At 45.5% G+C, this 27,598-nt stretch overlaps 1 protein-coding gene across 1 annotated transcript; it reads right to left on the reverse strand.

The window, feature by feature from the left end:
* Lsg1 (large 60S subunit nuclear export GTPase 1) lies at positions 1–27,254 on the reverse strand. Its single transcript, XM_036203915.1, has 14 exons — positions 27,103–27,254; positions 25,123–25,249; positions 19,244–19,364; positions 18,758–18,844; positions 17,183–17,269; positions 10,750–10,810; positions 10,121–10,285; positions 8,009–8,470; positions 6,160–6,261; positions 5,933–6,076; positions 5,177–5,300; positions 3,714–3,793; positions 3,092–3,265; positions 1–459 (listed from the first exon to the last, which is right to left on the reverse strand). Exons 1-14 carry the CDS (start codon positions 27,199–27,201, stop codon positions 280–282), a joined length of 2,013 nt encoding a protein of 670 aa, XP_036059808.1. The 5' UTR covers positions 27,202–27,254; the 3' UTR covers positions 1–279.
* Between the last annotated feature and the right edge of the window lie 344 nt (positions 27,255–27,598).

Raw genomic sequence — 27,598 nt, forward strand, 5'->3', positions numbered from 1 at the left:
TGTAAAATTAGTGGCCAATTAATTTAATAACTTTTCAAAAACAAAGTTAATATGCATTTGTATGTATGTTTACACACACATCCGTCAGCCTGCTGCAGAAGCAGACTCCTGGGACACCGCATTGACTATTACAGGCACAGTTGGTGCTTCCAAAGGCTGCCCCGCTGTCTAGACTTCCGGGTGCATTCCACAGTGCCCGTGTCTGGAAAGCCCCACGGGCAGCTGTGGCTTTGGTCATGTCCACCTGCGCGATGCAGACACCACTTCTGTTGAGCAAGTTCACATATCCAGGTGTCTGTAGAGCCTACGACTTTTCTCTTTTTTATTTCGGTTGCCGTGTTTTTTCCAGGGCTTCCCGGCCGCGTTCCCAGCACTCACAGCAGCTGCGTTCCGCAGGCCACTCCCAGGTTTGTAGTCCATCACAGCCCGGACCCCTTTGGTCAGCGCTCTGACGTTCTCCTGAGAGGAAACACAGGAGAGATGAACAGGCTTCTGAGACAGGAGCAACTCCCTCAGCACAGGGCTCTCCTCCGGCCCGTCTCACTCCCTAGCCCTCATCCGAGGCTCCCCAGCACCTCTCTTAGCTCACCTCTTTCCACCCTCAACGCCATCCAGAACCATCCAAAACCCCGTAACTCACACCATTTCCTGGGCATTTCTATTTTGTTCTTTCTTGAGTCAGGGTCTTACTGTGTAGCCCCAGCAAATCCTGAGTTCCCAATTCTCTGTCTTTGGAGTGCTAGGATTATAGGTATATACGACCACACAGAGCCTGAATCCCCACGGATGTCAGATTCAGGCTGCTTCAGCATACATTAGACACTGATGCTCAAGAAATAGTGTTTGTGTGGTAATATGAATGAAAACTATAAAGTGATATCCACGACTGCCACATGCAGTAAAATATTACTACTGGGGTAAAGGTTTAGATATGGACGTTGTTAAGGCGACACTTTCTACTTTCTTCTTTTTTTCTTTTTATTGAAAATAAATGTTTTTCTCACATAATGCAGCTTTTTCATGCAATGCCTTCAGAAATCTCTGCAAGCATTAAAAAATTAAATTGAGCCAGCCTTTAATCCCAGCACTCAGGAGGGAGAGCCAGGTAGATCTCTGAGTTCGAGGCCAGCCTGGTCTACAGAGTGAGATCCAGGACAAGCATCAGAAACTACACAGAGAAACTCTGTCCTGAAGGGGAAAAAAAAATAAATCAATTGAATGTTCTGTGCCACAGTTGTGGCATTGGGAACCAAACCCAGATTCCCTGCAAGAGCAGCATGTCTTCTTAGCCACTGAGCCTCTCTCCAGCCCCTACTGAAGAATATTGAAAATGTGTATTAAACACAACCAAATGACTTAATGCTTGTAAACAAACCTGACATTGAAAAAAAATGCTACCAGCCATTGTGTGTGGTGAGTCACGCCTTTAATCCCAACATTTGAAAGGCAAGGGTAGGCGGATCTCTGAGTTCGAGGCTAGCCTGGTCTACAGAGCTAGTTCCAAGACAACCTTACTGTTTATACAGGGCTGTTAGACAGAGAAACCCTGTCTTAAACAAACAATAACAAAAACCAACCAACCAACCAACCAAACACAAAAAGAAAAGGCTACCAGCTATGATGAAGCAATTCAAGTTACTACTATTGATCCACATAATTTTATATGCATGTACGCGTGCATGCATATTTGTGGAAGTGAGAAGATGTGTGTGTGTGTGTGTGTGGATGTGGGAGATGAGTGCAAGTACTAGGATCACAGAGTGCACTACCACACCTTGTTTAGAGTGTATACAGCATGTGGAGGAGGGAGGTTCAAGAGTTCAAGACCATCCTTAGCTACAGAGTTCAAGGTCAGTGTGGTTATATAAGACCTTGTTTCATTTCCCTCAACACACACACACACTCACAAAACAACAACAAAAACCTCTCACAACTCATTTCTGTACAGGAAATGCACAGGTCCCTGTGACTCTGTGTCCGTCATGAAGTGCCAGGGGAAGGAAAAAAGGCTGATCAGAGACTACTTCAGATGGCGGAAACAGCACCAGCAAACGGGAAACACTGGTGTGGATGTGGAGCCATGAAGCCCACAGTGCTGCTGGCCAGCATGCCCAACAGCACAGCCAACCCTGGACAGGCTGGCTGCATCTCACCAGCTAAAAGCACAGCTTTCCAAATGACGGAAGCATTCCAGTTCCGCAGTGCTCACTCACGAATGTGAAAACACACACTTCACAAACAGACACACACATGCACACCGAGCAACCTAATCCTATCAGCCAAAACTGTGAGGATACCCCAAATGTCTGTCAACTGGTAAATGGAAAAGAACTATGGCACTTCTTTACAGTAACTTATTTGTAATAAACAGGAATGATGTGTGGACACACGCTCTGACACAGTGGATCTTGGAAGAGCTAAGGGAAGGAACAGAAGATCACACAGCATGACTCCACTTCTGTGACATGCCCAGAGCAGACCACCCCACACACAGAGAAAAAGCAGGTTAGTGGTTGGCAGGGGAGCAGGGGAGAAGGGGAGAGAGGGAAAACGAGTGGCTGTCAGTGGTATGGGGTTTCTTTTTGGAGTGACAAAATTCTAAAACTGGTTGTGGTAATGGCTGCACAGCTGTGGCTATAATAGAAACTACTGTACACTTCCAATCTGTGTGTGGAGCCAGGCTGATGATGCACAGCTGTAATCTCAGTACCAGTGAAGCTAAGGTCAGCTTGAGGCACAAAGCAAGACCCAAGAGCAAAGAAGTGGGACTGGGGAGAGAGCTCAGGGGGGCACCTGTTGCAGAGGATCTAGTTCAGTCTCAGCACCCACATGGTGGCTCACCTCCACCTGCAGGGGACCCGATGCCCCCATCTGACTTCCAGACACTCATACCCGTATGTAACAAAGTGTGCTATGTGAACTTACGGTGCCCATGAGCCTCGTGCTGTGGGTGCTGGGAATCAGACTCAGGTTCTCTGAAGAGCAGCTTTTAACCACTGAGCCACTTCTCCAGCCCACTAGATGTTTCAATAGTAAATATTTGGATTTTTAAATGTATTGGGTGAGAAGGTAAACACACTCTTACACTTACCTGATGGAAAAAGGCTTTGTCAACTCCATTTTCAATCTGTTTGGCTTTTTGGTTTCTGCCAGGCTGGAGTCGTATTTCTTCAGCCTTTGTTTTGTTCTCTAGGAGTTGCTGATGTTGATTCTGGAACGTCACAGGATCTCTTCCAGGAGGAGGGTGGCAGTACAGTAGTTTGCCCTACAGAGACAACAGTACACCGTGACCACGTTACCAAGGAGGGCGAAGGTCCTCCAGGAAGGGTGAGGCAGGCAGAGGCTGAGGGAGCTTTCTGTGTTTCAGTCTGCAGCAACCTTGGAGTCCTACTCTGCCAGCAGCTCCTCCCGGGCCCTTCTCTGTGACCTTTCATGCACTTCCTTTCTAAGTAGTTCTTTTACGTCAGGACGCGCATGGGAACATCAGGCTGGAGTCTAAAATCCTATCACTTCTGAGGGCTGGGCCGGGGCTCAGTGGTAGAGCAGCTGCCCAGCATGTGGGAGGCCCACAGGTCAAGTCCCAGCACCACTAGAAACACGCCACCCGCCTTCAGTCCATCTCAAAGGAAATACCTCCCTAACGGCTGCCCTGAGCTAGAACACAAGGCATGGAAAAGGAAGCTTGCTTCCTCAAGGGAGACAGGAACACTTACTTTGACATAGTCCTTTAGGATGTAACGTGCAGATCGAGGCTGGTCTGGCTGTCCATGTGCTGTCATGAATCCTCGCATGCCTGTGAGAGAAACCAACCGTTGCAAAGCTCAGTTAGGGGTCGGCACCACAGCAGGAAGGCCTGAGGTGATGTGTGTCGGGTGCTCTCCCACAGCCCTGTGAGAAATGAATTTCTTCTCGCCATGTAACATATGTTGTCATCAACAACATTTGCTAACACAGAGTGGCCTCTGCAGCTTATCTAGTATCTAATCACTTAGGACTCTGACAGGCATGTCCTGTTTCTCACAATGAGTTATTCCTTCTATCCCTGATCTTGGGCATTTACTCATGGAGGCTGCCTGCAGGAGAATACCATCTGCAAAACAAAAGGCAACCCAGGCAAACGTCCTAACTTAATAATTACACGTGCTTTTCTGCTTCCCAAACACACTAGGAAGCCTGCTCTAATGCTAGGTTCAAAACTCAGCCCTGCATGTACTAGCTATGCTGGACCTCCCAGTTTAGGAGAAAAGATTCAGAATCCTAATTTCTGTTATACACACAAAAACCTAAATGTCGGTCTGGAGAGAAGGCTCAGTGGTTAAGAGCATGCACTGCTCTTGCAGAGGACCCAAGCTCAGGTCTCAGTCCCATGCCCAGTGTCTCACAGCTGTCTGTAATTCCAGCTCCAGGGAATCCAACCTCACTCTTTTTTTTTTTTTTATATTTTATTTATTATGTACACAGCTCTGCCTGCAGGCCAGAAGAGGGCACTAGATCTCATTATAGGTGGTTGTGAGCCACCATGTGGTTGCTGGGACTTGAACTCAGGACCTCTGGAAGAGCAGCCAGTTCTCTTAACCCCTGAGCCATCTCTCCAGCCCCCAACCTGACTCTTGACTGATGGCACTGCATTCATGTACACAGACTCCTACAGAGACATGAGCACCCCCTCCCCAAGAAGACCCCGCTTGATCCTCAGCATTCACCTGGTGGCTGACAACTGTCTATAACTCCTGTCCCAGAGCATCCACTGCCTCCTCAGACACCAGGCATACACACAATGCACAGACATACATGTAGGCAAAACAGTCATACACAGAAAATAAAATTTTAGCTTGACTACCACCGGCACCAGCACTCATGTACACACAACCTCACACATACACGTAAGTTAAAGTAATACATCTTACAAAGAAACACAAAGTAAAATTAGAGGAACTTGGCAATGCCTTTAAAGTTCATAGCCATAGGCTTTATTCTACACAGAGCGTTGTTTGGACAGTGGTCTGAGCATCTGTACACGTGTGGTCATCTGTTCTTGCAAACAGGAAATACCGGCTTGATCTGGAGTATGCGAGGGAAAGCAGTACTGTGTCATTAGGATGAAACGGGGGTGCCTAGTGACCTGCTCCAGACGTCTATGAACACTGCCCATGACACACAATGACTGACAACTCACATCCATAAGCCGTCAACAGCTCTTCTGAGGTTGGAGGTCGGTAGGGGTCTTCGCCTTCTCCAGGCTTTATAATGTTAATACCATAGGTAGCTTCCAAAACATGGCGTGGGATATTCTGGCAAACGTTAACTTGTCAAGGAATCCACTCTTGAACTGACTCTATGCTCCTACATCTTACACACCAATGATCACCTTAAATGCATTCTTTAAAAGAACAAGGCTGGGTGATTATTTAACCTCATCACTCAGGAGGCAGAGGCAGGTGGATCTCTGTGAGTTCAAGGCCAGCCTGGTCTACAGAGCTACACAGAGAAACCTTGTCTCTAAATACAACAACAGAAACAAACAAACAATCTCTGGGGCTAGAAAGATGGCTCAGGGGTTAAGAACACTTGCCTCTCTTGCAGAGGACCAGGGCTCCATTCCCAGCACCTACAAAGCAGCTCACAACTGTCTGTCACTCCAGTTCCAGGGGATCCAGTGCTCTCATCTGACCTTCAAGAGTACTAGGCATGCAAGTGGTACCCAGACATACATATAGACACACACACACACATAAAATAAAAATAAATCTAAAAAAAAATATCTCTGAAACAGACCTTAACACTTTGAGGAACAATACTGTAAACAAACTCTAACTTTGAGAGACTATCTAACAGAGATGCAAAGGATCATGTCTTTGTTTCTAATGCCTACATTTATGCTAGACTAAGTCTATGCCCCCAATCCAGAGTGGTGCTGACACAGGAAGGATATTAGTGATATGGGGGGAACGTGATCTCTCATCTGGTCAATCGGGAGGATCCCATTGCAAATCATCTCTGCTTTGGTAGACACAAAGGACGGCATCACCAGGCCGGGGCAGTCACACAGGCAGAGGCCGGGCTCCACATACAGAGTCTGAAAGACATGTGGCAGGTTGTGATGGGCGCCTGGCAAGAGGGAGGGAAGAGGAGCAGCACTGTGCAAAGAAGTCGAAATACCTGGAAATGCTTGGTGTGGCCAGGTGTGGCAGACACAGACACTTTCTTGTTGCCCATGATAGAGTTGATGGTTGAGCTCTTACCGACATTAGGGTAGCCCACCTAGAAAAGAACTGGAAGTTACCTGAGTGGTGGAAATGCTAGCCTGGCTGCTCCGAAAGCCGACTTAACAGGCCATCTGTGTGTCTGTCCCCTTCTTGTCCTTGGGTTCATCTATTCAGACTCATCTCTGACACATGATGCAGCTATATGAATTTTGTTTCTGCGGACTTTGCTGGCACCCCTACAACAGGCCTCCCCCCTGTGCCTGCCCCACAACGTTCCGTTTATAGGTATTTCACTGTTTCCACCATATCTTTTACAAGGGGTGAAGCTGAGCTCAGACAAACAATAATCACAACTTCTGAACATCTAAAAACGTCAGCGCTTTTTAAGTCAGGGCCCAGGGAAGTGTGGCAGGCGATGTAGAGTTGTAGAACAGTAAGTTAAGCTACTCTTGGGATGATATCCCGGTTAAGAACACAGAGAGCAGTGGAGGCTACTTTATTTCTAGAACTCAAAGACACATGTAGAGAAACTGGGCTTTTCTGATACACACGGAAATGAACTTTTAGCACGGAGAATACAGCCTTAAATCTCAAAGGAATTAAGGAACTTTGTGTTCAGGTTAGATCTACTGTGGAATTAGGAATTATACTATGCCTATCTGACCCCAGAGGCAGGGCTTTAGTCAATACCTACAGTAAATATCATTTACTCCATCGTTTTTAAAATAAGACTTTAGTTGTATTTATGTATAAGGATGTTCTGCCTTCATTTACGTGTGTGCACCACATGCAGGCAATGCTCGGGGGGCCGGGAAGGGTGTCAGATCCCTTGGAACTGGAATAATGGACAGCTGGGAGCTGCCATGTGGGTCCTCTGCACAAGCAGCTCTCAGCTGCTGAATCTTCTCTTTAGACCCTACGTTTTTGGTTTTTTTTTTTTTTTTTTCCGAGACAGGGTTTCTCTGTGTTGTTTTGGTGCCTGTCCTAGATGCTCGCTCTGTAGACTAGGCTGGCCTTGAACTCCCGAGTGCTGAGATTAAAGGTGTGCAGCGTCACCGCCCGCGCCCCCCCCCCCCCCCCAGCTTAGACCCTACATTTTAAGTAGGCTTCCTATTCTATTGTAAGTGGTGGGACGCAGGAGAGAAAGGCTGAACCCAGTTAGGATTAGTTACCCTGAAGAGCTGACAGGCTACTCCGCCTTCCACTGTGTTGTTTCCCTGGGAAGATTTTTACTACTGATGCCTTCTCTAAGCCTTTACCTGTCTTTAGCTAAGGATGGGCCCCCTAGAGCCATGCTGCAGCCCAGAGCCATGCTGTATCCTTGAGCAGTGGGCAGTTCCACAGCCATTTAGAATTAGACTAGAGCTGGGATGCCATTTTGTTATGTTTATGCAATGACTGTACCTGTCATGGTTTTGGCCAGGATTGAGATTCTCCCTAAGGGCATGTGAAACAGCGTAAGCTGGTCACAGGATGTCAACAGAACACCTCACTGAAGTCTGGCAGCAACACCAAAGACTTTCTTCTTCTCCTCTCTCAGTAACTGAGTGACAAGGAACTGAACTAGGAGACCACAGGACACATTTCATATAAACATGTATGTGAACTATACAAACCCAGAGATCTTTCCTTTGAGTTGGACCCTGCCCCCACACTGCCTCCTCCCAGGATGCCAGAGGGCACCGAGAAGGAAGCATGTTCTCTAGGACATCAGAAGCCTGACTATGGGGCATGCGTAGCTGCAGAGGGACAGGACTGAAGACTCTCCTGTGGTGTCAGTGCCATGATCTACTCCATCTTACCAGCCCGACAGTTAGCTGTCCATCTTTCACCTTCTTCCCAGTGTGGAGCTTCTTCAAGAGCTCCAGTAACTCCTGCTTGGACACCAGGTGACTACAATTGTTCATGTGCTGGCTTTCTGGAGTTTTTCTGTTCTGAGTCTCAGAATCGACAGGACAGTGTTCCTTCCAGTCCTGACCACAGTCCTCCTCCTCAGGGCTGCTGTCTTCTTCCGAACACGTCTGCCAGTCCTCCTCCTCCTCCTCCTCCTCCTGACAGTCCTCATACTCACTGTCATCTTCGTCACTTGTGGACTCCTCCCTAAGTGAGAGCAAATCTCTGTGCAGAGTTTCATTCTCATCCAAACTCGAGTTTTCAGACTCAGTTCTGCTGGCTTCTCCAGCAACACCGCTGGCTTCTCCAGCAACACCGCTGGCTTCTCCAGCAACACCGCTGGCTTCTCCAGCAACACCGTTGCCTTGGTCCTGAAGAAATAACAGAAACGACAAATTTCAGACCTGTGGAACTGTACCTTTCACTCGGTGGGCTGGTTAGGGAAGAACAGGAAATATGCTGGAGACAGGCAAGTGGATATGTGGGTGCAGCAGTCATCTGTCCAGGACGACCAGAGCCTGGGGCTTGTGTGTGAAGCAAGACTGGACCACTGAGCTATACTCCCAACCTTACTTTGCTTTTGTAAATGCCTTAAATAAGTCAAAAGTACTACGGAGCAGACTCCTGTGTACAAAATTCAGGAGTAGCAGAACTTCATTTTAGATCGGTTGTTATTATTATTAGTATGATAGATAGGGTCTTACTATGTAGACGAGGCTGGCCTTGAACTCACCAAGATTTTCCTGCCTCTGCTTCCCAGGTGTCAAAACACCCGGCTGGCCAAGACTGGCATTTATTTGGGGTCCTTACACTTGAAGGCAAGCACTTCACTCACTGAGCTATCTCCCCAGCTCTAGAAATTGAAATCTATCCATGTGTGCCCTAGCAGACAACACACGGAATAAATAGGTTCAATTAGGGTCTATCAATTTTAGTGTTAGTACAGCAGAAATAGAGAAGCACCAAGATGAGAGCCCAAACATGGTGTGTGTAAGATATCTGAGGCAAAAATGAATGAGCTGTATAGGAAGGAACCAAGACGACAAAGACTAAATTCCCAGATCAAAGATTAGGGAGCTAACTTCGCTTCGCTGAAGGGAAGAACTTCCGACATCACAGGTTAAAAAGGAACGAGTTGCCTGGTCTTGAGGTGGTTGTCATTGCTGGAGTGAGAGCCCAGGACCTTCTGCATGCTTGGCAAACATTGTTCTACTGAGTTACGTCCTCAGCCAGAATTAGTCAGTGGGAGATAACATGACCATCTGACAGGAAGTGGAGGAAGGGTTTCTTCTTTCAGTTGGAGCTTAGAGCTCAGTAAATTATGAACTCACCCAATGAAAGCACTGTAGTCACAGAGCCTATCTTTTTTTAGACAGGGTCCCTCTGTGCCCTGGCTGTCACAGACTCTATGCAGACCAGGATGGTCTCAAACTCAGAGAGCACCTTCTGACTATGCTGGGATTAAAGGTGTTCCCCAGCACACCCAGCCTACACAGCATCTACATTAACACCATCAAAATCAAACGACTGAGAAGAGATGAAAGAGGGGGAATATTACTTCTAAATGTTTTCTAAATATCAAAGATCCTACAACTAACTTTTTAAAGTTGTTTTAGTAAAATTTGGGTTAAAGCTAAAAGAAATAGCATAATATATCTTTAACTCAAGTTTAGTTTGTTTTAAAAACAAACCTAGATCCTGATAAACCCTGGCAAGTTTATATCCTTCAGCTGTACCGTGGTTTATCTTAAAAGCAAATACAAAACCATTATGAAACTTCCTTAAGGTCCCAAATGTGACACCAGGCATCTCTGATTACCCGAAATCACAAAGTAACTGTATGATTTGATTAAAGAGTCTAAATATTTTCTATAGGTTATCCTACAATCACAGCAGTGGGGTAAGGAAAATCCCCAAACAAAAGTAACTCCTACAAATTGCCAATATAAACAAAGCACATTAACCAAAATTCAAAGTAATCCCCGAAATCCACTGTGAGAAAGTTCCCCAGCTCTGGTTACCTTAGAGTGAACGGTTTCTGCCAAAGCTGACCAGAAAATAACCTTCACACCTTCGTTTTCAAAGTGCAAGGCCCAAGCAGAGCGCTGCTCAGCAGTCAACAGGTCCGCTTTGTTTATCAGAATGACATTCTCCTTAGCGGCATCCACCTCCTTCACATAACACTCCTGTAAAGATAAAGGCATCACCAGTCTGCTCAAACAAGCAAGACAGACTCTGGGTCAATCACACTGGAGCTTTCCAATTAAAATTTTATGGCCTCCCCCCAAGGGTGTAATAAGATGTAAAAAGAGTGAGATGGAGTAGAAAGTGCCTGGAATATCTTAACTAAAAGCAAACTGCCATCCTGACTTCTGTCTCCTAAAACAGGAGACCAGCAAATGGCTAGCAACAAAGTATCCTCCAACCCAGCAGCTAGAACCTGGAGTGCAAGTCTCTGTGCTTTTTTCTACAGACAACCACCGCTGGAGCAGAGCTCTGTCTAAATAGCGCATTATGCAAGCTCCTGAGCTTGCAGGAGAGGGGAGGCTAAGTAAGCCAGCTAGAGAAGGCAGGATGCCTGCTCAGCTACTGCTGTGAGGAATGCTGCTCTCTCCTTACTGTCCCAAGAATCCAGTCAGACTTTACTTACCAAATCCTCACATCTGAACAGGAGTGGTTTTCGAGCATCTACTATCTGGACCACAACATCACTGGGGGAAGAAAGTGAGAAAGTCCATTTAGTGTAAAGTACAAGTGACCACTGACACAGTGCTTAGCACAGAACTCCCCACAGGTCAGAGGGCAGAGGGTAAGTGTCTGGGGAGTGCTCAGCCACAGACCATACATCTGCATCCCACTTCCTTCCTGCAATGTCCGAGGACCCTTAAGGAAGAGGGGCAGGAAGAATGTAAAAGCCAGAAGCAGTGTCTCCTGGATACAGCAGGACCAGTGCACGTATGAACTCAGCAGCCTAGCTGCCTGCACAAGACCTGAGCAAGATCAAATCTGTCACCATTCTAGGGTGGGACAGGGGCTCACGAACTCTCCCCTACTGAAACCTGAAGGCTTCAGGAGGGTCAGTTTTCTTTATGGTTGTGGCCCCTGGTTCATCCACTTTGCTCCAATGGAGGTCCCCAGACCTATGAGTATATGGGGAGCACAAATTGGACTCAGTGGGCTATAAAAAAAAAAAACAAAAACCCATAGAAAAACATTAAAAAAGGAACCACTGACATGTATTAATGGTAATAAAGGAAATTCTTTGCATGCATTAAGCCGGTGACATACTAACTTCTTAAGGCATAGTTATTCCCAGTTTTCACGATATATATTATAGTCATATAACCTGCCCAAAGTCAGCTAATAAGTGATGACGTCAGAATGGGTGCCCAGGCAGTCTGGACTAGAGGCCATGCTCTTCAACACTCTACCACTCTAATTGGCTTAGAGGACTCGTATGATATTCACTAAACCCTCCACTACAATTTCTATTAACTTCAGGTCATGACAGTACCCGAACTACCCCACGGTGAAGTTCACTGAGTATCCAGTCTGATCTGAATTCACACTATCACCTACAGCTTCCACTACGGTCAGTATTGTACTCCAAGAGGAGAGCTGAGGCCTAGCCAATGATCACCCACAGGTTCCCAGCATGTGTTTAAACAGTAAAATGCAACTAAGTGTCAGCTTTAGGCACCATCGTGAAGCAAGGATGTCAAGTCCACATGCAAGATGTCTGTCCTCTTGTAAAATGTGACAGTAAGACAGCTTTCTATGCTCACAGCAAGCCCCTTTGGTTCAGCTAGATGTAGAAGGGGCATATAGGCCAGCATGCTCAACACTCCAGCATTTTCCTTGTTAGAACACTTACTTCCCATTTCTCAGAGGCCCCCCTCCCTCCCTTCAGCCCCTGTGGCTAGGAAGTTGGGTCAGGGCATGTGGCTACCACTGCAAAGAGATAAACTGCACACACAACATCCCTACAGCACCCTCACCAAACCCTGATTTGACCAGCCAACTTTGTTTTCTGAGACAAAGGTCTCACTCAAAAGGCACAGACAGAATTCACTATACTGGTCTCAAACTCAGAGACTTGCTGCTCTTATCTCGAAAGTGCTGGGATTAAAGACACGAGAGGGCTTAGATTTGCTAATTTGTAGTAAACTGTTTTAAACTTCTCTAATTAAGCTAGTTTCAGTATCTCCTTCAGGGTAAACTCTACTTTTAAACCAAATTAATCTACATGACTGCAAAAACGAATAGCTAAACCACAAGACAAACATTAGCTCTATCTACCAACACACAGAAGGAATAAACAGCTTCAAATCAGCAGGGGAAGACACTCCAGGCTAGCCTGTTGGAGGCATTTATTCAACAGTAACAGTGGGAATGCCTTACTGGAACAGAATGTTCTTTGCTGCATGCCTCAGCCCTTTCCTGCAGCTCCTCCGTGTTACGTATCAAATCGTTTTTGATAACCACTGTTGAAATTAAAGAGACAGATGGCTCAGTCAACCTGTCAGCAAACAGGAGACATCTGCCATAGGGAAGACATCAATAAGATATTTCCTATTAATGATGTGCCAGTAGTCACTTCACTAATATATCTGGATTACTCGGGTCAATTTCTATGTGATACAGACCATACTGTGTGATTAAAACATATTGCTATATTAAGGAATGTGTTGGCAAGATGACTCAGCCGGTAAAAGCTTGTTGTCAAGTCTGACAACCAAGTTAGACTCTGGGACCAACATGGTGTAGGATAGAACCAATTCTCACAAGTTATTCTCTGATTTGCACAAGTGTGTCATGGTAGTCAATGTCCATCCCCACCATGTGGATACTCATAAATGGTTAAATGTAATGAAAAACTTTAAAAAGGAAATATAATAATAGTTCAGCAATACTGTACTCCAACTGAACCTCCCATTTTTCACATGTACAGGCTCATTTGAGGAACCCAGATGCTAACTTAGGGGCATGAAAAGTAAACACAGTACAACCTGTCAGTCATGGAAGACTGACTATATAATATAGGTTGCTTCTGCCCCACCCCCACCCCCTATAAGAACAAAAGTAAGGACCCTCATTAAAGAGCAAGAGTACCGCCACAGACATGCCTGATCAGTGGGAAGGAAGACTGTTTAAGCCCCAGAAGCCCAGGCAAGAACTGAGCACAGAACTGTAGGGAGTCTAACAGTAAGTTCCCAGGCTGCTCTGCTGTGGTAGCTCAGCACCCAGCAGCAGAAGGCTGGGTTTACTGTGGATAAGACGAACCTGAGTTCAGGCATGGGACAAGATGGGGAAGGAGGTATTGTATGTAGAGGAGGGATTAAACACAGACTGACCTGTGAAGACGCCCAGCTCCTTTCCATCACACCACTCTGGAAATGCTTTTTTTTTTTTTAATAAAAAAGACTTTTCCAATTTGGTGCAGTATATGTTTTAAGGTATGTTCTAATAATTTTCCAAATTTCATTGCTATCTGTCATAATGCTCCCCCACCTTTGCCTCTAATTTTATGGATGATCTTCTCTCTTTCATTTGGTTTGGCAAAGAATTTGTTCATCTTTATCATTTTTTGAAGGATCACCTCTGTTTCATTGATTTTTTTTTCTGTTTCCATTTCATTAATTTCAGCCCTGATTTTAATTATTTCTTTTCATCTACTGATTTTCGGTTTGGTTTGTTCTTGTTTTTTCTAACCCTGTGAAGTGTAACTTTAAAGCTATGAGTTTTGGGGTCTTTTTGTCTTTTTTTTTGGAGGGGGGGGTTTGAGACAGGGTTTCTCCATGTAGTTTTGGTGCCTGGCCTGGATGTTGCTCTGTAGAACAGGCTGGCCTTGAACTCAGAGATCCGCCTGGCTCTGCCTCCAGTGCTGGGATTAAAGGTGTGCGCCACCACCGCCCGGCTTTGTTTTTGTCTTTTGAGGCAGGACTTGAAGGTGCTATGTAGCCAGAGATGAACCTGATGTTGTTTTTTTTTTTGTTTTGTTTTGTTTTGTTTTTTTAAGGCTGTACATGGTGGCACAGGCCTTTAATCCCAGTACTTGGGAAACTGAGACAGGCAGATCCCTGTGACTTCAAGTCCAGCCTGGTCCTACAACATTGAGTTCCAGGCCAGCCAGAGTTACAGAGCAAGACCCTCTCTCAAAACAAGTAAGCAAAAAATAAGATTTTTAAAGTATGTAATTTGTGTGTGTTTATATAAGTGAGTGTGCGCACAGAACACATATGAAGGTCAGAAGGTAACTTTTGGGAACTACTTCTCTGCTTCCTGCCTCTATCTTTTGAGAGCCAAGGTTATAGGCAGGCACTACCATGCTGTGGCAGCTCGAGTAAGAATGGCTCATGGATTTGGAGGCTTGGTCACCAGGGAGTGGCACCACTTGAGAGGGATTAGGGGGTGGGGCCTTGTTAGAGTGGGTATGGCCTTGGGGAAGTGTCACTGGGGTAGGCTTTGGGTTTTCAAAAGCCCCAGCCAGTTCCAGTCTCTCTCCCTGCAGCATGGCGGTCCAGATGTAGAACTCTCAAGCTGTTTCTCTAGCTGCCTGTGCGGCACCATGTTCCCCACCATGATGAGACTGGACTAAACCTCTGAAACGAGAAGCCAGCCCCAATTAATGCTTTCTTAAGAGAGTCGCCATGGTTATGATGTCTCCCCACAGCAACAGAACATTGGCTAAGACATATGCCCAGGTTTATGTGGTACTGAGGATCAACCCAAGAGTTTGTGCATGACAGGCAAGTGCTCCTATCAACGGAGCTACAGCGTCAGACCCTACACAGAGTTCTTTTTTCTTCTTCTTTTGAGACAGGGTCTTACTTTGTAGCTCTGGCTGACCTGGAGCTCATTATGTAGACTAGGCTGGGCCTGCCTCTGGAGAGCTGGGATTAAAGAGATCATCACCTCGGCCCCCTCCCCCAATTCCTTAAGGTAGGCACTTAGAACTGGCTTTTCCCCATAGATTTAGGTATGCTGTGTTTTCATTTTCACTCCTTTTGTTCTCTTCTTTTTTTTTTTTTACTTTAAGGAACACACGGGGGCTGGAAAGATGAGTAAAGGTGCTTGTCATCAAACCTGAACACACGAGTTCAATTCTCTAGGTCCCACATGATGAAAGGAGAGAGCCAACTTCCTGAAGCTGATCTCTGACCACACATGCATGTGGCATACATGCACAATTAAATAAATGTAAAACAACAACAACAACAAACCCTGACAGGTGCTAAGGAAAGATATAAAGATACTAATATCTTGGAGTCTTCCGAACAACTGATCCGTGCCCAGTCTCTCTACAGACAGGTTCACCAGCAGGCAAACTATATCTGAACAGCTTTGTAGTACTTCATTCTCAAGTGTGAATAGAAAACAAATGCCAGGCATTTCAGTTCAGCAGAAGCCAGGAAAAACAGAGAAAGAGAACAAAAAAGAGAACTGTGGGTAAGTATGTAGACGGTGTCTTCCATCAAGGTCAACAGTGAGGTACGGCAGACTCTGTGTCCACTTCTCTTCAGAAAAAGCAGCGCACACCCTCAACTCTACGGAAGCTCTGAAGGACACACATCCATTCTGCTCTGCCAAAGCTCCCCAGGAGAAGAGAACAGAATCTGCAAGCTCAGCAGAGCCTAAGACTCAGGAGAAGCTTATGCAGAACCTGCCAACAGCAGCACACTTCTGCTGGCTGAAGGACAGTGGCTTTGAAAAGTCACCTGGGTTGGGCATGGTGGTGCCTGCCTTTAATCCTAGCACTTGGGAGGCAGAGCCAGGCGGATATCTGAGGTTGAGGCCAGCCTGGTCTACAGAGTGAGTTCCAGGACAGCCAGGACTATATAGAGAAACCCTGTCCTCCACACAAACAAAGACAGACCTTTGTTGTCCTCAATCCTTATCAACCACACCTCCTCTGCTACAGCCCCACGGCCTTCTCTTTGCGATCACACTGCTCCTGGATTTTCACTAGGCGCTGTGTGCTCTGAGCTCAAGGACTGCATTTCACTCCTCCATGTGTCCTTGGAACTTGGCTGGGCAGTCTCTCCTCACGGCACACACCTCTAAAGCTGCGCTTTTCTATGCCTGCTTTCCAGGAGGAAAGTAACCACAGGTGCTCCAGAACCCACCTTATGCAAACATTTATTTATTTATTTGTTTGTTTGTTTATTTACTTACTTACTTATTTTTATTTTATTTTATGTGTGCAAGTGTTTGGGTATCTGCAATGTCGTGGAGGCCAGGAGAGGGTGTTGGTTCCACTGGAACTGGAGTTAGAGACAGCTGTGAGCTGCCATGTGGTGCTGGGAACTTCTGTAAGAGCTCTTATCTCTCCAGCTGTCTCTATTCTTACACACCTGTCCAACGTAGTCATCGAACACACACACACACACACACACACACACACACACACCTCCCCTCGTACTGAAGAATGAACCTAAGGTTGCACACATGCTAGATAAGTAAGTGTTCTACAACTCAACTACCTCCCCAGACCTAAAAAAAAACCCAAAAACACAATTTAAATGAAATACAGTGTATTTTCAGGTTTCTTTTAAAAAAGTGAAAAGAAAGATGTGTTAAATTACATGCGTGTGTCCATGTGAATGTACACAGGTGCCATGGAAGCCAGACCCCTGGAACCTGAGCTGCAAGTAGCTGTGAGCTACCTAATGTGAGTTCCAGGAACCAAACTTGGGCCCTCCGCAAGAGTAGCAAAGCTGTTACTGCTCAGTCCTCTCTCTAGCCCTCTATTTTTAGCTTTTAATTTTTAAAAATTAATTTCTCTGAAAATGTCACCCATGCACATAATGCATTCTGATAATGTTCTCTCTCCCTCTCTTAGCTCTGTCCCAGCCTATGAACACCTCCCTCATCTCACTAGTCCCTTCCCAGATTAGACTCTGGTTTGGTTTAGTGACTGTTTATAGTTTAGTTAGGGCCACTTTCTGTTTTTCATAGTTCTCAGTAGCTCACTGTGTAATTTAATCTCCCTCTTGCTGGATACACAGCCCAGAGCACATGTCAACATTAGGTTCAGTAACAACACTGCAATGTCTTCGTTAAACAAGGAAAACATTACTCACCTTCTCTCAATGACCCTCCAGAGCTGGCGCCAAAAGTCCAAATTTCGTTCGAAGGGAGTCAGTATCAACTTCTGTTCCTCTTCTAGCCTGGCTCCAGAATGAGAAGGTTACATCTCTGTCTGATCACAATAGGATTAGAGAACTGTAAACACTCAAATTCATTACATTAAGAAGATATGTAGCCGGGCGGTGGTGGCACACACCTTTAGTCCCAGCACTTGGGAGGCAGCGCCAGGCGGATCTCTGTGAGTTCGAGGCCAGCCTGGGCTACCAAGTGAGTTCCAGGAAAGGTGCAAAGCTACACAAAGAAACCCTGTCTCGAAAAAAAACAAAAAACTAACTAAATAACTAAATAAAAGAAGATCATGTCAAGCAAGTGCTCCACCACTCACCACATCCAGCCTCTTTTGACAATTTTTGTAGCCCTGGCAGGCCATTGATTAGCTGAAATTACAGGCCTACCCCCACCAGACCAGGCTCTGTCCAATTATTTTAATATACCTACTGTTGAGTCAACACAAGAATAAAACTTAGTCATATTATACTCCACCAAATTCATATTTATCCTTACACAGCAAGAGTTTCTCTTACAACTCTTCCTGGAAGGCTGCTCAGAGGAGCACCTCTGGGAACTAAAGGTCAGACAGCTGGCTGAGGAGTCAAGAGCACTGGCTGCCCTTGCAGAGCACCCACATGGCAGCTTACAACCACTTGTAACTCAGTTTCTGGGGAGACAATGTATGCACTTGGTACACATACACACCCAGGCAAACACACACACACACACACACACACACACACACAATGAATAAGGAAAGACTAGAATGCAGCAAAATAACCACTGAGCACCTCTGTGCACAGCTGCACCTGCACCCAGCAATGCTGTCTACATGTACACCAAAACACACCTGTAATGGATGCTACCACCCTCCCCCCACTTAAAACAGCATTTTATCCATTTACTTTGTGTGCATGTTTAGAGGCCCACAGACAACTTGTGGGAGTCGGTTCTTTAGGTCCTGAGAACTGAACTCAGATCATCAGGCTTGGCAGCAGGTGCTTCTACCAGCTGAGCTATCTCCCCAGCCTGGTATTTCCCTTTCCTTTTAAAAGGCTTCAGGAGGCAAATGGCAGTGCAAGCTAAAATGCCTGGACCCAGCGTGTAGCTGGAATTTTTCTGTGTCCTGCCCAGTCCTGCAGCCACCCAGAGCCAAAGAAACACACAGAGCCTTCTATCAATTACAAATTGCATAGCCATGGCCTATGGCTCAAGCTTCTAGCTAGCTAGCTCATATATCTTAAATTAACCCATTTCTATTAACCTATGTTTTGCCACATGTTCCATGGCTATACTTGTGTGCCATTACACGTTGCTTCCTGGCCAGCTGGATGGCGTCTCCTCCACCTCTGCCTTTCTTCTTCCTGTCTCTCTCCTGGATATCCTACCTGCCTCTAAGCTGCCTTCCCACAGGCCAAATGGCTTTATCAATCAATCAGAGCAACACATATCCACAGCATACAAAGACATCCCACAGCACCAGTGCTTCCAGGCAATCTTTGGGGTCCACTACTCACCGGACAAGCTGGCGTCTCCATTTTAGAAAGTTATCTTTCTCTGCCTGTTTCAGTTCTTCGGGGCTAGTTTTTCTATCCCAGTTTGGTCTGAAACAATCACAGAAAAGAAGAAATTTATATATAAGCTACCAAATTCAAAAGAGAATTTGGATGTAAGTGGCAGCTGAGACAGAAACAGGACAATTATGAACAACTAAGAATATATTATTCAGTGGCTATGTCTCTTTTACATTTTTTATTAATTTATTATTTTACATGTATGACTGTTTTTGCCTGCATGTACATCTGTGCACCATGTGTGTGCCTGGTGCCTGCAGAGGCTAGAAGAGGGCACCACATGCCCAGAACTGGAGTTACAGACAGCTGTGAGCTGCCATGTGGGTGCTGGGAACGGAACCTGGTCTTTAGAAGAGCAGTCAGCTCTTAACCTGAGCCAGCTCTCCAGTCATTCTGTCTTCTGATGATCGAAATTCTTGCTCAGCTTACCTCCTCGGTATACACAAGAACTGTCTGTTTTCTTCATGGAGTTTCTTAATTCTCTGGCTCTCCTCAAAAGACAGCAGTCCAGTTCTAGCCTCAGGCAGCACAAACTTGATATTAAGCTTCTCTGTTCACAGAAAGAAAACTGCTCTTAGTCAAGGATGCACCTCAGCTGCTGCAGTGCCTGACTAGTGAGCAGGAAGCCCTGTGCTCTACCCCTAGCACTGGATGACCAGGTGTGGTGGTACACACCTGCGATCCCAGAACTTGGGAGTGGAGGCAGGAGGATCAGGAGTTTGAGGCTAGCCTGGGATACATGAGATTCTGACTCAAAATCTAAAAGAGGTAATTTAAAATACTGAATGTTGATCATTTTGATAAGCTTGAATACCAACCACTTCCTAAAACAGAATTTAAGCCTTCTTAGGTTAATTTTTAAATTAATTTTCTACAGAGATAACTTTGCAAGAAAAAGACATCTTCACTACCTCACTAAAACTTCCAAAAAGCTAAGACTTCTTTGGGTACCATGTTACAAAATTCCACGTGGTGAATGGATTTTCTGGTTACAGAAACAGTAACAATGGGAAAGGATGATAAAGATTCAGTATAACCAATTTCCTCATTTTACATATGTAGTTTTTAGCTCATAGTAGTAGAGGCAAAGATTTAGCAAAAGACTTGTTCCATTTAGAAGCAGTGAACTACTATAGTTATAATTTATACAAGATATATATTAATGGCCACCATTAGTGGCTGAGTGATCCTGTGTGCCTAGTAATGAGAGATGTGTGCTCTAGAGCGCTAACCCTTGGGCTGCTGGGCAGTTCCTGTTTCACAGCTCAGCCACCACCTAGACTGTCTGAGAACCCGAGAAGGCAGCTACACTTCCTCCTCAAGTAGCAGGTGAAGGCGCAGTTTCAAAGCCTTGAGCAAGGACTGCAGCCTGCTACCCCCTCAAACCATCACAACACCAAGTAAGATCCCGCAGCCTTGTAACCTACACTACTGTTAACCCACCAGGACCCTCACCTATCAAGCTCCACTAACAGCTAAGCACTCCCCCCCATACCTGATGCTCCTATGCTGTTAGCGTCTCCATCCAATGGTGACTGCCCACTGCACCCCCACTTTAGCTCCTGATTCCTGCCTTTCGCTAATTCACTGGAAGTCCTGCACATCCATCCCGTAACCGATGCTGAATTCCTTACACCACTGTACCCTAAACTCTCCTGGCCTCGTTTCCCCGTGTGTCCTGAGATGCACACTGCTATAGGAAATGGCACCACACTATGCTACGGCATGGCAAATGGCTAGGCTGAGGACTGCTCGAGCACTTGGTTAGCCTGCCCCAGTCCCTAAGTGGCAACTGTTCTGTCCTTCCCTTTCCCGAGGACAGCCTTGTCATCACCTTTTGAAGGGGCAATGGAAGCTGTGCTCCTTCCCCTGCGGGAACTGACCTTTCCAACTGTTTCCAACCTCATTCTAGTCCCACCTCCCTCCAGTCCTACGCTCTACCCCTCCTCCTTATTCATCTGTTTTATGTTTGGACTGTAACTTTTAACTACACAATTGCAAAGTAAGCTCTCCTTGTAAACCTTCCTCTGACCCACCTCCAACCTTCTCTCTATCCTGGCCACTCTAAGTCACTCCCTTGAATTAAACATGTAGTCTTCAGAGTCTCTTTTTTTCTTTCTTTTCCTTTTTTTTTTTTTTTTTTTTCCGAGACAGGGTTTCTCTGTAGCTTTGGAGCCTGTCCTGGACTAGCTCTGTAGACTGAGCTGGCCTCGAACTCACAGAGATCCACCTGCCTCTGCCTCCCGAGTGCTGGGATTACAGGTGTGCGCCACCACCGCCCAGCAAGAGTCTCTTTTTCTAATATTCACATGCACCTTACATGTTTATTTATGGGTGGGATCTGATACATGTGGAGGTCTGAAGACAACTTGATGGAGTTGGGTTTCTCCTTCTATCACGTGGGTCCTGGGGACCTAATACAGGGTGTGAGGGTTGGCAGAGAAGTGCTTCATCCATGGAGGCCTACCTGCAGCCTGGTCAGGGAACATAGTCTTTTCATCTGACAAGAGGCCTTGGAGAGCCTTGTGGTAATCAACGGCTGCTCAGTAGTCCAGTGCAGTGATGTCCCTGCTGAGGGAGCACTTAGCACCCACACTTCCAGTCAGATACACCACCTTCTGTGCCCTTGTTACAAATGGAAAGTCACTGGTCTAGACCTCACTTGCTGAATCACAGTCTCCAGAGGAAGAGTCAGGAGTATGTTTATGAACAAGATCTCTGAGTAACTGCTGCCCAGTAATGTGAGAATAACCCTCAGAGCTTCACGGAGAAGCAGCATGTAGGTTCACAGATGTACACTTCCAGCTTCCAAACCCAAAAGTTTTCTTTTCAGAGGGACTGGGTCTCACTATTTAGCCCTGGCTGCTCTGGACTCACTATGGAGATAAGCTGGCTCAACTCACAGAGAGCCACTTGCCTTACTGGGATAAAGATGTGTGCTGTTTTTCAATCCATAGGACATAATTCATGGTTCACTCTTTCTCCCTCTCACCTAAACCCACACGGACATGGCCTGGCAAAGAGCATTAAGAGCCTTTTCAAATTCAGCTTTGTGAGGGTAATCCACATTCAAACAGAAACCTCAGAGAGAAATGTTCATCCATTAGCATATACTTCCCATTCCCTATTCTGTCTCTGTAAATATGCCTGCTCTGGACTTTTCCTATAAATAGAACCATATGTTTTTATTCTTTCCTGGTGCTGGGCACCGAACTCAGGACTTTCCACATGCTTGGCAGGTGCTCCACCACTGAATTATGACCCCAGTTCAGAATGTTTAAAAGGTCCTGAATGTTGTAGCCCATATCAGAACTTGCTTTTTTGTGGTGGTCAAATACTCCACGGCATAGATGTGCCACATTTTGTTTATCTAATCTTTAGCTAATGGAGAGTGCTTCCACTTCATTTTTTAGTGGCAAATGATACAACTAAGAATATGCACGTACAAGTGTTTATGTAGACATGTTTTTGGCTATCTTGTTATCTACCCAATAGTGAAACTGCTGGATTATATGGCTATTTTATTCTAACCTTTTCAGAAACTGCCAACACAGCTTTTAAGGGAGCTGCATTATTTTGCAAATAATATATGAGGTTCCAATTTCTCCACAGCCTCACCGACATTTGTTTATCAGTCTCTGTAATGTCAGCAATAGCAGTGAGTGAGGTAATGTGTCAGGATGAAACCCAATAGTTTACTCTCAACTTCTTGCTCTTCACCAGCTCTGCCCAGCAGGCCTGGCTTATTCATGCACCCAACATTCCTGTCTGAATTCCTTCCTCCAGATCTGACTTGCTTCTTTTTGTGACTAAGACATGTCTCCTAATTCATCCTTCTTCCTTAAAACCACCAGTCAGCTTTTAGAACACTGAAGTCTTGTACAGCAATTAGGAAACACAGAAAAGACTCCTCAAAAAAAAAAAAGTTAAAGATAGGGCCAAGGTGGTGGCACGTGCTTGTAATGCCAGCGCTTAGGACGGTGAGGCAGGAGGATCATAAGCTTGGGGTAGGACTGGGTTCCACAGCAAGCACAAGGCTGGCTTGTCCTATGGTGAGGACCATGCTTTAAGATAAAATAAAACTAAGGGCTGTAGATAGCCAGGCACAGACCTGGTGCACAGACACACCCACACCCACCCTCCAAACAGGAGGCTAAGTAGAGGTTCTATACAAGTGCTCTGACATTTTATATAAGGGAATTAAGAACCTGTGCAATGGGGGTGGGGTGGGGCGAGTATGCTGTAACTATTTCTACAGGAATTGTAGGACAACTGTATTGTACAGAGGAACAAACTGTATACATGTACAAAAGAGCATTTCTTACCCTCAAAAGACAAGAAAATCTCAACATCTGTAATGATGTGGACGAATACTACACTAATGGAAATAAGCCAGGCACAGAGAAACAGTGACCTCACTAGTGAGCACAATTGAAAAGGTGGAGCATGCAGAAGCAGGGAGTGATGGTGTTACGAAGATGACACGGGGGAAAAAAGGCCATCAAGAGTGCAAAGTTTAGTAGGGGGGGGGGGGGGGGGGGTGGCGGTGGCGCATGCCTATAATCCCAGCACTCAGGAGGCAAAGCCAGGCAGATCTCTGTGAGTCCGAGGCCAGCCTGGGCTACAAAGCAAGTTCCAGGACAGGCTCCAAAGCTACAGAGAAACCCTGTCTTGAAAAACAAAACAACAACAACAACAACAAAACAAACAAACAAACAAACAAAAAAGTGCAAAGTTTAATGAGGCAGGAGGAGCTCTAGACAACTAACGGTCAGCATGGTGATCTCACCTAGGAATAGTGTATTGTCCACTTGAAATCTACCAAGATAGTAGTAGACTTATCTGACCACACACAAAAGAACTACGCACACTGATGGACCTGTCAATTACCTTGGAAGTCACTGCCCATACACTGTGTGTGCATATTAAGACATATTGTGCACCACAACTATATAAAGCTAGGAGGTAGGGAGCATGACTACCCCCTGGGGAAAAAAAAATCAAAAACCCCCAAATCAAAACAAACATATCCCCCCCCCCCCCCCCCCCCCCGGCCATATGCACTCACTCACAAAACAACAGAAAATGACATCTGAAACCATGTCATTACTTGCCTAAAAACCTATAAAGAAATACTTTACCGTCTGTCCATCATCCCCGTCTTCTCCTTTTAAAGACAAGGTCTCACTATGCAGTCCTGGGTAATCTGGAACTCAGTATGTAGACCAGGCTAACCTCAAACTCACTGCTGCCTCTGCCTTCTGGGGTGAAAGGCATGTGCTATCACACTTGGCCTTCCTTAAACTTATCCTCCCTGGAATCTGGCCCTTGCCACCTCCCCAGTGTCTGTGCCTATTACAGTTTGTCCCCTGCACCAGCAAAACCAAACTTGCAACAATTTTCTGAACAAAGCAGACTGCTATTTTACATCTTGTCGAGATGCCTCTGCCTATCTGTTTGACTTGAGCTCGGAGATAGGGTTTTATTATGTAGCCAAAGCCGGGAATTTACTATTTGTAGCCCAGGCTGGCCTCAAACTTGGGGAAATACTCCTACCTTAGCTCACCCAAGTGCTGGGATCACAGGTGTGCACCACTAGGAACGGCTATCTCCTGTTCTATTACCTGCTCATCCATCTTCTGTCAAAATCTGATATGAGCTCCATTTTTTACGGCCCATTGTTTTCTATAGACTTCTTTCAAAATGTATAAACAAACATTTTAAAGAAATAAAATTTATCTTCTAATATTATTCTGAGTAGCCAGCACAATGTTTGAGAATGACTGGTGCTAAACAAAAGCATTTTGAACAAATGAATGAATGACTCGCTAAGCAGCATGCCACTCACAATAGTAAGAGAAATAACTTATAATGCTATTTGTCAGTTGTTGTTCTGAGTGCTTAGAACACACACACACACACACACACACACACACACACACACACACACCTAAGTACAGGTACCTGAGAGCAGCAAGGGTATGTTTTGAGTCTGATGTGATGATGTACAATCTGAAGTAGTTTTTGTTGTTATGTTTGGAGATAGGGTCTTACTATGTAACCTTTGCTGACCTGAAATTCATAGAGATCCAGCTACTTCTGCCTCCAGAGTTCTGGGATTAAACGCATGAGCCACCACACCTAGCATCTGAAGTGTTCTTTAGAGCTAAATTTAAAGACCAGTGTGGACTTTACCTTACCCCCATGGGACTTTCCCACAGTGCTCTTGGATTAAAGACAGCCTATTCATATGAAGTGAGCGAGACGGCCGGGACCAGTGTCACAGCACTAGGTAATAAATCACTTACCAGCCACGAACTCAGTCCCTGCAAGTTCTGCAGTTGCAAGGAAGTCTTCAAGGGAGCTCTGCTCCGTCACTGACTGAAGATTAAGGCGGCCCCAGTCATAGCCATCATTGAGTTCACTTGTGTGCAGCTACAGACAAAACACAGCAGAAGGACTGAAGCATCTCCTCTGCTCCTGGCATCCTATCGGCTCTAAACTTTGCTGGTACTGGTCTATGTCCTCCAGGTGCGTTGACACTTCTCCAATGTACACTACTAATACTAACACTAGTTAGGCTGGGGGCATAGCTTAGCAGAATATTTGCCCTTTGCTGTCAATGGCATCGAAATCCAGCAATGCAAAAACCCCAGATCAAATATTTAAATGAACTCTTTCTTAGCTCAGCAAGGGCACCTCCCTTCCACCATTCAATTTCATCTTCAGACTCTTCTGAAGTGAATTGTATTGTGTCTTCACTTTGCTACTTAGGAAACTGAGGTTTAAGCAGGTAAAATAATTCGCCTATAGTTGCAAACTAAGTAGAGAGGCAGAGGTAGAACCCAGACTGTCTTGACTCTGCCAGCTAGCTAGTTAAAAAGTTTCCACTGGGATGTATGAGAAAGACTGTTTTAAAGCCAGGTGTGGTGATACATGCTGTGATCACAGGAGCAGAGAGAACAGAGACCACAGGTCTCAGGGCCATCCTGAACTGTGTAGACATCTACTCCCCACTTCTCCTTAGTCTCCTCCACCCCAAGCCCCCAGGGGCTGGAAGACTGGATTGGCCAGGATGACCATTAAAAAAGATCTAGCTGCAAACTATTAGGTTGATTTTCTCATACAACCCAGAGTTTGATAAATACCATCCTGCTATATGCTTACTTACAGGTACAAACACAGTTTTAAAAAGAAATTAAAACAAAAGCTTAGAATTAATGACAATCAGGATACAGATAAGAATTTATTTTTTTACACTTAAATTCAACTACCCTGACTACTTCCCAGAGGCTACTACAACAGTAAGTCCCCACCAAATCAGCTAGCTGACCAATAATCAAATGTCCAGACTTGAATACTGAGAAGCATGTGTGTATTCCTTAGGACATCTAGTTGGTTGGAAAATGGGACAGTGTGACGGACATGCAGTCACATGAGCACCAAGGACAAACAACTCCAGCACAAGATCTTAATGAGAACTCAGAATTTTCTCAAATATTCTAGAGAATAAAAGTGACAACTAGAATAAAAAAAAAAAAAAAATCAAACCACTTTTTTTTTTTTTTTTTTAAAGACAGGAGCCATGCTGGGCCTTAAACTCATTATGTAGATCAGGCTGGCCTTAAACTCATAGAGGTCTGCCTGCCTATGCCTCTTGCGTGCTGCGATTAAAGTAATCTCTATACTTCATCTACCTTTTAAGGATCCTACTACGATCCTCCTCAAGCTCCTAGAGACAACGTTAATTCCTTGAGCTAAACCCCAAGGAGGAAAACACAGGGAAAGCAGGGATCGGAGTTATTTGTTTTTCTGATGGAACCAACCACTTCTCGAGAATCCATTCTCTGTATAATTAAAATCGGAAAGTTTAAAGGTCTATCCAAGCGTGGTAGCCATGGCTTGTAATCCCAGTACCCTGCCGCTTAGGCAGGAGGAAGGAAGGTAGTCCTGGGCCAACCGTGGCTGCCTACGGAGTCTCGTTCAAAAAATAAATAAATAAATAAATAAGATTACAAGTTATTTTCCTTCAGACATTTCCAAGAGCGCCCACGGCTTCTAGAGCAAAGATCAAACACAGGCAAACATTCCGGCATGAAAGGTTATACACGTTTTCAGTCCCACCTCACCACACACTAGTCGGGTTTTAAAGCCTCTCCAGCTCTGTGCCCCGCGCCTTGGGGCACCCGCTTCGAAATCCTGTTCAGGCGTGACTTTGCTCCAACTTTTGTAGCATGGAGGCGCTCAGAACGAGACGGAAAGGCTATGGATGACGAGGATTTTCTTACCCAGGAATCAGTATGACGTTGGCTGCGGCTTCGCTGAGTCTGATGCCGGATAAGTACCCGGCCCAGAGACCCGCTACCCGGCGCTCTCCTCCGGCCCATAACAACTCCACAGCGGTACGAACCTCTTCTCAGCGCGTGAGGCTTCCGGTTTCCCTGGCTCTAAATCAGGAAGTGACGTATGAGCGAGTCCAAGTCGTTCAGCTCCGAAGTTGCGCTGGGGGAATGGAAAGACTTGTTTCAGAATGCTCTTGGTAGATCTCGAGCTTGAAAATATTATAGAGAAGAGATGTGGAAATTGTTCTGGGGACTTCTTTATGGCTATTCCTACGACTGTCTCAATTTTGGATAGACTGACCTACTTAAAAGAATGGTACATTCCAGACTTGTACGGCGGTGTTTAAAGTTCGGCGGGAAACTGGGACAACTGGAAGATACGACCGCTTAGGTTCACAGGACTAACTCCACCTTCCCCGCTGCTTTCGTCAAGAGGAGGAGG

Source organism: Onychomys torridus, chromosome 12 (assembly GCF_903995425.1).
Source record: "Onychomys torridus chromosome 12, mOncTor1.1, whole genome shotgun sequence".
NCBI lineage: Eukaryota > Metazoa > Chordata > Mammalia > Rodentia > Cricetidae > Onychomys > Onychomys torridus.